Source organism: Micromys minutus, assembly GCF_963924665.1.
Source record: "Micromys minutus genome assembly, chromosome: 12".
NCBI lineage: Eukaryota > Metazoa > Chordata > Mammalia > Rodentia > Muridae > Micromys > Micromys minutus.
In genome coordinates this window covers 61,616,836-61,631,258 of record NC_137981.1, presented here as the reverse complement: position 1 = coordinate 61,631,258, position 14,423 = coordinate 61,616,836, and the positions used below count along the sequence as shown (strand labels likewise).

General features: G+C 39.2%; 1 protein-coding gene across 2 annotated transcripts in view; it reads right to left on the bottom strand.

Annotated features, from left to right (window-relative positions):
• Nucleotides 1-9,071: 9,071 nt before the first annotated feature.
• The window catches only part of XPO4 (exportin 4), a gene marked incomplete at its 5' end in the record, with an annotated part of 83,135 nt that continues 77,783 nt past the window's right edge, over nt 9,072-14,423 (bottom strand). The window contains 3 exons of one of the 2 annotated variants that reach the window (XM_080926014.1): nt 9,072-10,747; nt 12,796-12,888; nt 14,101-14,218. In XM_080926014.1, the coding sequence (XP_080782140.1) occupies nt 10,550-10,747; nt 12,796-12,888; nt 14,101-14,218 (409 nt within the window). In that variant the 3' untranslated portion in view covers nt 9,072-10,549. The remainder of the gene's footprint in view (nt 10,748-12,795; nt 12,889-14,100; nt 14,219-14,423) is intronic. The other variant, XM_080926015.1, reaches the window with a different exon arrangement.

The following is a 14,423-nucleotide window of genomic DNA, read 5'->3' as shown; positions in this document are numbered from 1 at the left end:
TTCTCCCTTTATCGATTTCATGATCTGGCTGAGCAGCTTTAAATCATCATTGTTCAGCTGCTGATGTCATTCAATAAACAACTTGATAATGGACTGTGTCACAATATCTGTATAGTGTTTTGTCTGTAGAAAACCATACTTTTTTATTTCAATTTCTCTGAACGAATGACTATTAAAATAGTTCAAATCAAGTGCAACTTATCAAAACGGGGGAAAAAAACACTATTAAATGAAAATGAAGAAACCACCCACTTTTAGGACGTAATAAAAAACCCTTGTGCTAAAGCTATTTCGCACCTAATTTTTTAAAGTTCCCATTTAAGTATGTATGCCCACAATGATTATCTTCATGTATCCAATTATATGCTATTTTTAAATACTAAAGTGTCTGAAGACACCAGAAAGCTCAACCGTTTTGTTTTGTTTTTTTGTTTTTCAAGACAGGTTCTTAATGTAGTTCTGGCTGGCCTGGTACTCATTTTGCAGATCAAGCTGGCCTCAAACTCACAAAGATCTTCGTCCAATTGCTTCGAAAACTTGGCCCTTTAAAAAATGTATTTTTTTATGTAACACATATTACTGAAATGTAAACCCAGACTCCACCATTTGAGAGCTCTACCACAAGATTATTCAAATCACCCAAAGTACCAAGCAAAGGGAGTCTCCAGAATTCTAGTCACACAAGATACAAGATACTAGACTGTATTGAAGGAAATCCAATTAAGATTTTAACTTCACACAAATTAAAAATAATTAAGAGGGGTTGGAGAGGTGGCTCAGTGGTTAAGAGCACTGACTGCTCTTCCAGAGGTCCTGAGTTCAAATCCCAGCAACCACATGGTGGCTCACATCCATCTGTAATGAGATCTGATGCCCTTTTCTGGTGTGTCTGAAGACACTTACAGTGTACTTATAATAAGTAAATAAATCTTTTAAAAAATAATTTAAATTATTAATCAAATCAAAATAAGATTTGATAATAAACTAAGTCATATGTTAGTGTTGGCAGGAAAGTCAAGTTTGGGAATCAGACTTTTTCCTCTCAGAAACAGAATCAGGTGCATAGAAATCCCTTGCTTTCCATGATACCATGAGAAATTCAATGTAGCCAATATGACAGCATTCTTTAGTGAGGCTTTAAGAAGTGATGAAGCCTAAAGTCTCATCCTTCACTGACAACATCAGACCCCTTCTAAAGGGACTGGACAGAAGGTGTTGCTTGCAATCTCTCCCTCCCCTCCCCCCTTCCTCTCTCCCATTCTCCAATTTCAGTTATGTGAATAAACAAAAAAGCCCTCACTAGACACTCATGCCTTCATCTTGGACTTTCTGACCACCAGAACACCATAAGAAACAATGCTGTTCTTTAAACAAACCAACTCAAATATCCTCTTGTATAGAGCACAAGTGGACCAAGACAGCTGACTGAAAACACGGTCATTTTGAAATAATAGAGACAAGAGTAGTATGTCTAATGTAAAAAATTTAAGGACCATCTATGGAGAGCTCAGTGAGGAAAAGTGCTGACCTTTACATGTGACTGAACCCACTTGTAGTTTTGTGAACACACAATTGTTGCAGTAAATATTAAAAAATAAAAAACGGTTTATTTCTTTACTGGCCCTGAGGTCTCACTCCTCAGGCCTGACCCTGATATGGAGCCCCACGCACCTCTGGAGCCCAGTCTGAGCCGCCACCAGCCCAACTTGTCCATGCAACTCCCTTCCCTTGGTGGTTTACTACCGCCTGTTCTCCACCTCTGTCCCGGGGTATTTCTATATCCCCAAATTCCACACAGGCACAACTCTACAGCTCGAGAGCCTTTCATATAGGTTTATATATTCAATTCTCAATCCACAAATCCTCTACACAAGATTGCATCAAATAGATAAAGATACAAACTGCCCTTCTATATGAGATATTAGGCCTGTAAAACCCTTAATGTTCATAGTTTTTTAACACCAATAAATTCCACCTGGGTCCAGTTGGTCCTTGGTAAGCTCCATGTTGCCACGATCTCTAAACTCAGTCCTCTGACCTCCTCATATCTCTCAGCCCTCTCTACTTTCCTCACCCCGCCCAGTCACTGGCTTTCCTTTATTTTACTAATTAAAATGGGAGGTTTCAGTTGGAGTCAAGGACTAGCCAACCCTTCTTGGGGAAGTGGAATTAACATTAAAATACAAACAGCTTCAGGACAATCTATACACAATATTTAATAACTGTTGGTTGTAAAGCCTTTGTTAGAATGAATTTACCAAGTGACTGAATCCTTATAAGTAGTTAACATGGAACTTGGTGAGCATCCAATACTATTTATCACTGTTTAAAAGCATCGTTTTTTTAAGGCTGGAGAAATGGCTCAGTGGGAATTGTTGTTCTAGAGGATAAAGTCACCACCAGGTGACTCAAGTTCCTGAAACTGGCTTCAGGAGATCTCTCATGTCCTTTTATGTCTCCCAGACACCAAGCATGCACATGGTGCATATACATTCATGTAACCACTCACATAAACATTAGGGGGGAAAGTGCCCTTAAGAACACTATCACTATAGAATAAAATACCCCATCCCTACTAAGTTCTATTGTTAACAGTTTTTCTTTTACTTTTTAAAAAATTTTATGTATATGAGCACACTTTAGCTGTCTTCAGACACACCAGAAGGCATTGGATCCCGTGACAGATGGTTGTGAGCCACCATGTGGTTGCTGGAAATTGAACTCAAGACCTCTGAAGAGCAGTCAGTGTTCTTAACCACTGAGCCATCATCTCTTCAGCCCTTTCTTAAAAAAAATATTTTATTATATTTTGGTGTGTTTTGTGTGCTCGTATGCTATATATACTATATACATTTAGAGGCCAGAAGATGTTGAATCCTCAGAAACTGGAATTATGGATGGCTGTGAGCCATCATATGGGTGCTAAGGATTGAATCTGGGTCTTCTGAATGAACAAGTGTTCTCTCTCCATCTTTTCAGCCCTGACAGCAATGTTTCCTCATTACTTTGGAAAACACCAGACTTTACCCAGTTGGGTTTCATGCTGTTAAAATCCACTCAATATAGAGGAACTCAGTGGGCTGCTGACATGTATGTTTAGATTTATGCCAAATGCACTGTGTGGAATTTCACCCACAATCTTCCCTCTTGGAAGTCACCAACTTAACCCTTTGTCTCCACTTAGTTCTAAAGTTTAATGAAAATGTCATTTTAGATAATACAGAAGGAACAAGATCCCATCCAGAATCTATATCTATATATAATTTTAAACATAACTTTTAAAAAAGATTTATTTATTTATTATATATAAGTACATTGTAGCTGTCTTCAGACACACCAGAAGAGGGCATCAGATTCCATTACAGATGGTTGTGAGCCACCAGGTGGTTGCTGGGATTTGAACTCAGGACCTCTGCAAGAGCAGTCAGTGCTCTTAACCACTGAACCACCTCTCCAGCCCTAAACATAACATTTAAAAAACAGAATTTTATATTTTGAACCTTTCCAAAGATCTGACCCTCAGTGGTTCCTGCCTATGTATATGGTTCTGCTTTTAATACATAGAGAGGAAACAAAACTCCAAACACAAGAAACATTATTCTAAGCAAAATCAGGTTAAAATATTTTCGATACATTTTCTTCCTTTAAAAAATTAGCATGTGGGGCTGGAGAGATGGTTCAGCATACAATAGAAAGACCTGAGTTCCCAGCACCCATACATAAAGCCTAGTGTGGCTGCATAAGTCTATCCCTGGCAACCCTTATTCGAGGTAGGCATTGCTGGCCAGATCCGAGTTCAGTAAGTGACCCTGTCCCAAGGGATTAAGGCAGTAATAAAGCAGGCCACCCAACATCCTCCTCTTGCCTCCTTCTCAGATGTTGAAAAGTTTCTAAATCAGCTCACAAATGCTTGTAACTTGAACTCTAGGGGGTTCAACTTCCTCTCTTGGTACTCTACACAGAGACTCACCAATTTACCAATAACCACATTTCAGTAATTGTCTCCCTAAGTACCTGTGATAGTTTGAATGAGAATGATCCCCCATTGGCTCATGTATTTGAATGCTTGTAAATCAGGGAGTGGCACTATTTGAAATGATATGGTGTGGCTTTGCTGGAGACACTGGGGATGGACTCGGAGGTTTCAAAAGCCCAAGATAGCCCTAATGCCTGCGGATCCAGATTGAGCTTCCACCTACTTTTCCAGTACCATGCTTCCGACCACAAGGGACTAAAACCTCTGAAACTATAAGCCAGACCTAATTAAATGTTTTGTCTTTATAGAGTTGCTGTGGTCATGGTGTCTCTTTATAACAACAGAACACCAATGAAGACATAAATTGGTGCCAGAAGTGAGCTATTGCTAAGAAAGCCTGACTATGCTGTTTATTGATGGACTTTGAATTATGAAAGCAGTTAAAAGTGGGCTTGATGGGCCATACCTGGAGCATGGAAGAGAGTGATGCTGAGAGTAATGCAGCTTATGATGGCCTGGGCTCAAGGGTTTCAGAAAATATTAGTAACTGGCCTAGAGACAGCCCTAATATTCTAAGTTCTTGTGATATTTTGGAGAACATGGCTGCTTTCTGCTTGTGTCTGAAACCCCTCCCCCCAAGCTAATTTGAAGTTCTAGATTACTGGGATTGGCAGGAGATTTCAGGAGAGCCTAGTATTGACTGTCATGTGGTTATTAGTGGTCATTTTAATGCAGATTTATAACAAAAAGGCGCAAGCTGAGCAAGAAAAAATACAAAATGTACAGTTTGGGGGGGGGGGAAGACCATCAGGAAGTGTTCGGGGAGCTAAATCCATTGTTCAGTCACATAACAAGTTTAAAGAAAAGTCTAAGGTAAAAGGAATAAAGAGAGTGGTAACATAAGGGCATGACCACACCCAGCTAAACTTCCAACTTCTGAAAAGAAAGCAGGGAGCCCATGGTGTGATGCTATGAAGGTGAAACTAGGATTTCATTGAAGACTCCTAGATGTTAAGGTCAGAGCTGTGGAATATCTGCCAAGGAAAGCAGCAGACCAGGTGTGGGCCTGCCAGGGAGGGAGAGGGAGGGAGGAAAGGAAGGGGGGGGGTTGATGCAACCAACAAAAATGAAAGAAGTTAAAAAAAAATAAAAGGTGTGTTGAAGATCTGAAGAATGCTTTGACATCAATGAGATGTAGAATTTGGAGTTTGCCCAACTTGTTTTCTGTTCTTGTTTTAGCCCAGTATTTCTTCCCTTTGGGAATGATAATGTATATCCTGTGCTACTGTATGTTGGAAGTATATGGTCTACCTTTGGTTTTACAGCAGATTACAGTTAAGAGTTCTCTGAGTCTCAAAAGAGACTTGGGACTTTAAAACAGTGTTGAAATTGCTATAGACCATGGAGACTTGAAGTTGGACTGAACACATTTTTTGCTTAATAATATTGCTACAAGCTTATAGGAGCCAGAGTGGAATGTGGTGATTTGAAAAAGAATGCCTCCCTCTTCCCATAGATTCATAGATCTGAATGCTTATATACCAGGGAGTAGCACTATTTGGAAAGATTAGGAGGTATGGCTTTGTTGGAGAAGTGTATTATTTGGGGTAGGGTCTGAAGCTTCAAAAATCCAAGCCAGGCCTAGTGGTTTGCTTCTTGCAGCCAACAGATTTGGATGTAGATCTCTCAGCTCCTTTTCCAGTACCATGTCTGCTTGTGTGCTGCCTCGCTTCATGCCAAGATGATAATGGACTAAACCTCTGAAACTGTAAACCAGCTCCAGTTAAATGCTTTTTTTTTTTTTTTTAAAACAAGAGTTGCTGTGGTCACGGTGTCTCTTCACAGCAGTAAAACACTAAGACAGCACCCATGAACAAATCACACATGGTCAAACCAAAAATGTAATAAAAATATTTAGTGAAAACACATATTTTAACGCCCATTGATGGATTAAAAAATACAAATGAAGTTTTATCAATTTGATATTCAGGATATAACTGGCTCTACACATAGCCTTGGTTTATTTCCTAAAATCATAATGCAGTTATCTTTTGAAAAATTAAATGCCTTCATTAGTTATATTAATAGAGGTAAATATTTAAACAGCATATACTCCCTGGGTCTCTTAAAAAAAACTAAAAAGTCTTACTGTAAGTTTAAAATTTTAATATTTATAAACGTAAAAATGTTACACGTGCTGAATGACAGCAGTACTGACATTCTGTGACCATTAAACCACAGCTCATGGCATAGAGCTTCCTTCTTTGTACAGAGAATAAGATCACAACACCAAGATTTGCAATTTGTCATAATTTCGTGGAAAAAGACACCATATGAGGAAACCTGGGCTCAGAGCACACTTGAGGTCAGATTCCCCACCCCCACCCCCCAGTAGGTACATAGTGCAGATATGGTAAATTACTTCAGGCTAGGGAAATTAGCCGCCAGAACACACCTGACAGCTCCTAAAAGTTCAGAGGCCTAAAAATACAAACAGGACAAGAAGCCAAACCTTCCCTCAACTGGGAAGTTCTGGGAACAGGTGAAGAGCAGGCCACAGTGGGTACAGGGAGCTGACTGGTGCCAGTCATACACCTTCCACTCGACAGGAGGGAATCATGACCACAGCTGAATATCTCAGTCTTTAAAGAGACTTCCACATATATATCTATAGGACAGAAACATCTCTTCATCCATCTTCAAAACTAGCAAAATGAATGTCCATTATTAATCTTCTAGTTTTACCTGAACCAAATATATTCTTTGGCTACATAGGTCATGGTTTGCCACTATAATCAACCAGGAACGCTTCACAATTTTTATGCCTAAGGTAAAATGAAGTTCAACTTGAGCCATAGCCCTTTAAATCAACTTGAATTCAACTAGATGTCAAAATTGGACATTTTTCTTTCTAATTCTAGAAAGCCAAGTTTTAAAGAAATGCAGTGTTTTTAGTCAGAGAAAATCCACATAATTTTTAAATATTTAAAATACTATTATATATCCAAGTCATCTGTTATTGAGGAAGATTTTGTAGAAAATTATAATATTAAAAACATATCTAGCCAGGTATAGTGGCACATGCCTTTAATCCCAGCATTCAGGAGTCAGAGGCAGATGGATCTCTGAGTTCTAGGACAGCCAGGGCTACACAAAGAAACCCTGTCTTGAAAACCAACCAAACCAAACCTCCTCATATTCAGATGAGTTCCTTTCTCTTTCTTAGACAAGAGTCCCTCTGTACAACACTGCAGTTCCTTCAGACTTGAAATGCTGTTTTACTCAGAAGACAGTATTGATAATTACTTGCAAGACACAGCTAACTTAGAAGGGCCAATGACAATCACCTGTAACAACAAAGATGGCAAACAAAATATATGTAAGAATATAACAAAGAAAAATATTTTCAGGGTTCAATCACAATCAACACTATCCCCTAGGAAGCTCCAACCTGAAATTATCAAAACTAACAGCTAGCCTTCCTTCAGTATTTGAGGGATTCATACAAGTATTAACAGAAATAAAAGACAGGTGAGTATGCAGACTTGACTTCAAAAAGTGTTGAGTGGGGAAAATTATATATATGTTTTTAAGTGAAATTGTGACAAACAGTAGTAGCCATCTCATCTGAACAGACTAAAATGATTATCATTAGATATTTTCCATACAATAAGTTTAAAATTTTAAGTTAAATTTAGGGTAAAAATTACATGTTTACATAACAGTCTTCTACCAGAAGAGTCAATTACTGTGTTGGAAAAGGACTCTGACAAATACTGTCAGGTAGTTGAAATATTCAAAGAACTACCAACCGGACACAAGGATATCAGTCAAATTACCCTTTCCTAAAGAACCTAAAGGAGACATAAGGAGCCACTGCAGGAGCTGTTACATTAGCACCAGTGTTAGCAGACAACTTCCATGTGACTGTGTAGATTACTTACTGATTGTGCCCCAGGAAACAAATGGTCAAAAAAATCATAAAACCAAATACTTGACAGTATCCCTTTAACATGTATTTTTAAAAGGGCACATATTTTTTTTTTGTTTTAAAAACATTTTCCAACAACTTAACAGTCAGTTTGAATTGGAAAAGCTAGTTCATGAGCATGAAGTCAGTGGCCTCAATACCCACTAGGGCAAGAACATTTAAAAAAAAAAAAAAGCGGGATAGTAATACAGTTCAGAAGTTCATGAAGCACTAGTAAACAAAGCTAAAATCAAAACTGGGCAAAAGACCAAACTAAACAAATACTCAGTAAAGCGAACAAATTCACAAATGCCCTGAAAGGTAAGTGGGACAATTAAGTGGCATTCCCATTATCTAAAATATGGTAGGGTCTTTTCCCTCAGCTTGCCACTAATCAACATTCTGGTGATCATTTAAACATTATTTGGTCCAATCTTAAAAAAAAGAAGTCCTCAATTAAAAGGGTGTAACAGAATTGAAGTATATCATCCTAGCATCTCGTCAAATTTAATAAATATAGTTCTGTCTGAATACAAGTTATTATACACAGATAGATACTCTCTTACACACCAAAGCATCCTTTCCTATGCATCCCTGCTTGAACTTGTAACTGCTTTGTCCTGGCCAATGACCTATCTATTCAGTTGTACCTCAAGGCCTTCTGTCAAAAGGCCCATACCCTTCACACACACAGGTACACAGAAACCACACTTGCTGAGGAAACACAGACATCAAGAACAATACAAAACAGAGTGATTGCTACTGCAGATCAATTAAAAAGAAAAAAATCGAAAAACAACAATTTCCAAGTATTTAAAATACAAAGCATGTATCTTCTTTGCAGTAGAGATCGCTCCCCCCCATCTTACAGTTACTAAATGGTGATCAATGTAGAAGAAAGGACTTTCAAAAAAGTTATGGCCCTAAGATTTGCATCCTGGCACACCTACCATCACAGGTACAGGATGGATATAATCCAGATGCTCTGCTTATGCAGAGTTACACAAAATTCCCAGAGCATCAGCTCTTAAGATGCACGACTGTGCAGTTCAGGTAGGAGGACAGTTCTTGCTAGATGGTTTAGCAGAGAGGCATCAAGAACAGCAGAGGAGCCTGCCCTTCTATGGCAGTCTCAGATGCACCTAGGTCAGAGGCCTCTATTTGCCACTGCACTGTGTGACTGGTCCTGCAGTGGGCAGTGTCAGAGGCCTGCTATTTATAAATGAGCTCTCATTTTCATAATTAAAGCTGACACAAAAATTAAGAGGAGCAAGGGAGCAGTATAAAAATCCTGATTAGAAAAGCCAGAGGAGCTAAAGAGAATTTTTCTTTTTTTAACGATGGATCATACATTGTAACCTAGACTAGCCTGGCCTTCATACTCAGTTTCCTGAATGCCAGAAATACAGGCACGCACCACCATGTCTAACTAAAGTTAAATTTTTAAGTCTTTGAAATTGAATTAGTGCGCCTCCTGTGACATGAGGATAACACCCACTTTAGCATAATTATTGCCCCTAATGCCCCGATGTGCAATAGTTTGCGTGAATTAGTAATTCACACCCATTAAAAAGTTATTGCTTAAGCAAGCCATTCAGAGTAGATACGGGTTGTGTGGCTGGACAGAAACACACTGAGAAAGGCAACCACAATGGGATGCTCTTCCATTCACCGATAAACTCACATAAATACATAATCAAAGGGGCAAGAGGTTCATAGCAGCTAATACCCAAAGCCAACTCTTAAGTGTCAAGACTTAATTTCTCTCTAAAACAAATCTAGTTTGTCTTTTCCTCTTAAAATTAAGGCAATGAAATGGCTACAGTTCCTAAAGTCATCTTTATGGAACAAAAATATACACGTACTTTCTTCAAGTTCAGGCATCACAGTCTGATTAGAAACCTGAAATAATTACACAAAACCTGCAACAGTGAAGCTGAAAGGGAAAGGGAGGATTTGGGGAAAAGACGGACTATGAATCTAATAAACACAAGGATTTTCTTCCTGCGTAATCATAATCACCAAAGGTAGGAAATGTTGGAAAGCACAAAATCTATTACACATTTTCAGCATCTCTTGCATTGATTCAAAACTTTTAGGGTAATGGAGGGAAGGAGCTTATTAAGATGGATACTCTAGAGTCCAACAACCAAATATTCTAATGATGCACAGTAGGGTCCAGGAATCCCCTCCTACAACCAGATCCTCAAGTGAGGAGGACCTATGGATATTCTGAAAACTAATGCCAAGAACATATCAACTTTGGCTAGCCACCTATGCTTTGAAAAAAGGGGAAAAGGCACTGAATATGAATTTCATGGTGCCCATATCTGTTTGCACATATATGGAATTGCATTTTGAAAAATGTAAATCACCATTCAGAATCTAGAAGACAAGTATATGGCAGATCATGGCTAACACCTAATGACAAAGCTGATTTCAAGTTGACCCTTCCTTCCTGTTTCACCAAATTCCAAAGTCTCAGGCTTGCCAAAATCCAAAATGGTCAAATGAACTGAGGAACAGGACAAGACTCAAGTCAACTTTCAGCAATTCAGTGCACTTTGCAGAAAGGATCTAAGTTAAGCATATAGCTCTGTTGTTTATTTTACACAAAGGAGACCACCAACATTTGCCATAAATTCTTCTAAACTCTTTAGGAAGGCCATCTTCTGTTTTCGGTCCAGGGTAGGAGGAGTGCTGCTAGCTGTGAGCTTGTTGAAGGCATCTGCTAATCTCTGGTAAATGATTGGGTCTTGTTGACTTGATAGTAATGTCTCAACCAGTTCAGAATACTCAGCCTGCAGAAGAAACAAGGCAGCTTTAATAATGTTTTCCTTGGAGCTCCTAGCAGGGAATGTGGGGTTGGCTCTGAGGCAAGGCAGACAAAAACTTTATAACAGTTCAGTGTTTAGGTCTTGTTCTTGCCTTATCTATGCACTAATTATTTTAATATGTATGCTATTTGAGATCACTATTAATATTCCCATTTTACAGATGGTCTGCCACATTAAGCAATATACTGAAAATCATACTGCTATAAAGCGTGAGTACAAACATTCTGGCTCCAGACCTATGTGGTCCCAGCTTTGCCTCTTCTGGTCAGTCTATATTTTGTTCAGAACTCCTGTGCCTGAAATGTTAAGGTGAACAGTTCTCCAGTGGCTTATGCTAATATCTTGTCCTCCCAGTTCTGAGGGTAGCAGGAGCATGGAGAAGGGTTGAGAGCTTCTCAAAGTAGAGGCAGAACACTTTGAAAGTCCCAAGCCAGCGCTGTGGCAGTGGGGCATCCTCTATTTTTATTATCCATTCTCATAACATTAGTATACAGGTTAGTGTGCAGGCGCTTAAGGGAAAGTGACCTAGTATAGAAGCACTATGGAGAAAGCTGGTCTGCCATTAATTTTCATGAGCCTCTTGGACTATCACAACATCCAAATGAAGTAATCAGACAGTATATACAGCAAAGAGAAGTAGAGCACAGCTTCCCAACCCCCCACCCCACTATCTACAACAGAGAACCAGGGTGGCTACCTGAACTGCTTTCTGCAAAGGATAGGCCTGCTCAGGAGGCCAGTATAATTTTAGATAATCTCTGACTTAAGAAACAAGACTGCTTCTGGTCCAGGCAGCAGGAATCACACTAGCTGTTCCAAAGTGCCCACACTCTTTTGTCTTTCAAAAAAACCAAACCATTTTTGACATTTATTTATGAGTATGTGCTATGTGTGTTTATAGGAGTTGGTCCTCTTTTCACCATGCTTGTCTTTTTTAATTGGGTATTTCATTTATTTACATTTCAAATGTTATTCCTCTTCCTGGTTTCCCTTCTGAAAACTCCCATCCCATCCTCCCCTCCCCTGCTTCTATGAGGGTGCTCACCCCACCAACCCAAACACCCACTCTTACTTCCCCACCTTGGCAATTTCCCTACACTTGGGCATGAAACCTTCCCAGGACCAAGGGCCTCTCCTCCCACTGATGCTCAATAAGGCCATCCTCTGTTACATATGCGGCTGGCGCCATGGGTCCCTTCATGTGCACCATTTTTGTCTTATTTAATTGTTTTAGATTTTTTTAGTGTGTGTGTGTGTGTGTGTGTGTAAAAACAACTTGTATAGTTGATACCCTCCTTCTACCATGTACATAAGACTAAGAAATTGAACTCAAGTAATCAGGCTTGGTGGAAAGTATCTAAAGCACTCTCTGAAGTGAATCTCCCAGGCCCCTTTGAGCTTCTCTAAAATGAAAACTCTAAAGACTCTTGACAAGGTAATCAGAATGTACTGGCTTTTATACACATGGGTAAGAAACCCATGATATCTTAGTAACCAACATGATAGAGAAAGAGTACATATCTGAAAGGAAATACTTGTAAAAAATACAAGAGCACAGCACAAGAAAGAAAGGCCTACTTTCAGCCTGGGATACACATTGTTAAGTTAATCCCATGGCAGTGTTGTTCTAGGATCTTTAAGGTTCAGCAACAACAAAATAATGCATTGTTTTCAAAGCACTAAACAAAATACTACTCTTGTTTTTTGCACTCTGTGAAGGCAAACTCCTGCTCCCAATCTGATTCACCTTGCCACTTTCTGAATTCCTCAAAGACACCAGTCGCTTGTACACATGCACCTGGCTCCTAGCAAAAGCAGTTAAAGCTAAGCTTGAGTGAGAACTGCATCAGAGAATGGCTCCTAACAGAGACAGGATCTTTTGATCTGACAGACTGCCTATAAATATAAAACATAATTCTAGAGCTCATGAGGAAGCTGAGAAACCTCCTTGGGGTCATGGGCTTAGGTGTCGCTGTATCCATGAAGAGCCAGTGTGTAAAGGGGTGCAATACCTGGTGCAAACACACCAATGTGTAGAATGCTTCTCCTGCTGCAGTTGTCATCTCCGTGTTGTGCTTTTGTAAGACCAGCATGTCAAAAACCAGCTGAAAGTATATAATGAGATATATCCATAAGATATACAGTAATTAAATCTCTAGTCCTTTCTGGTCTGAAAAGAGGACTGCAGTTATAGTCTATTTCTCACATTAACCAGTTAATTTTTAAATCATTTTTTTAACCCACGAAAAAACACACATTTTCTATGGAACCTAAATCAAAAGTATCAAATTCCTCATAATATTTACAGTATCATTCAAGGATACAAAATGGGTTAGGCAGTGGTGGGGCACAGCTTTAATCCCAGCACTCAGGAGGCAGAGGCAGGTAGGTGGATATCTATGAGTTCAAGACAAGACTGGTCTAGAGAGTGAGTTCCAGGATAGTCAGGGCCACAGAGAAACCCTGTCTTAAAAAAACAAAAAACAAAAAACCAAAAAAACAAAAAATAAAAAAAAGGCACGGGGGGGGGGGGGGGGGCTGGCTGGAAAGATAGCTTAGTAGTTAAGAACACTGTTCTTCTAGAGGTTCTGAGTTCAAGTCCCAGCAACCACATGGTGGCTCACAACCATCTGTAATGGGGTCTGATGGCCTCTTCTGGAATGTCTGAGGACAGCTACAGTGTACTCATATACATAAAATAAATAAATAAATAATTCTTTTAAAAAAAAAACCCAAACAAACAAACAACCAAAACAGAAGTGGAAGAGAACATGTTCCTGAGGAATTATTCTCTACACACCTTTAACCCCATCACTTAGAGGACTCAGAAGGAAGTAAATCTGAGTTAGAGGCCAGCATGGTCTACATAGAAAGTTCCATAACAGCCAAAGATACACAGAGAAGCCCTGTCTCAAAAAGTCAAAATCAAATAAAACCAACCTACAACAACAAAAAACAGCAAATAAAATATTTCCTCTTTCCTAACAGTACATCTTCATTTAAATCAAAGAGTTCCATGGGTCTGGCAAGATAGCTCAGGGGTGTAATACCTTCCAAAGGACCATGCCCTTCCAAAGGACCCTATCCCCAGCATCTATACAATAGCTCACAATTGTCTGTAAACCCAGTTTCAGGGGATCTGATGCCCTTTTCTGGTTTCTACAGGCACCAGACATTCATGTGACACAAAGACATCCATCTAGACAAAACACCCATATACCTACAAATAAAAAGCTCCCTCTTTTTAGTTTGAGGATGGCTTTGATCACTCTGTAACAGAGCTTATATTGAGTCTCAGCTCCCATCAAACATCTTACCTTAAGGAAGTGTCGTGTTGCTAGAAAAAGTGATGAATCTGTTTCTTGTGCTTTAGCACATTGTTCCGCTAATGGTGTCAAGGCCTCGAGACAGAGCTGACATACTTCTGAACTCATTCTGAACACAATGGTCAAAGAGCAAACTATATCAGATATACCTGACTTTATGAAAGATCAAAAAAGAAAAAATGACAGCTACAGTCAACATAAGACTTTTTGTAGGAAAGAATTCAGATGGTAGGGGGTAGGCCAGATTGCAGTGTCTCAACTGAGTTAGAAAAGAAGTATTTCCATATTAGATGGCCTCCTATACTAGATGGTCT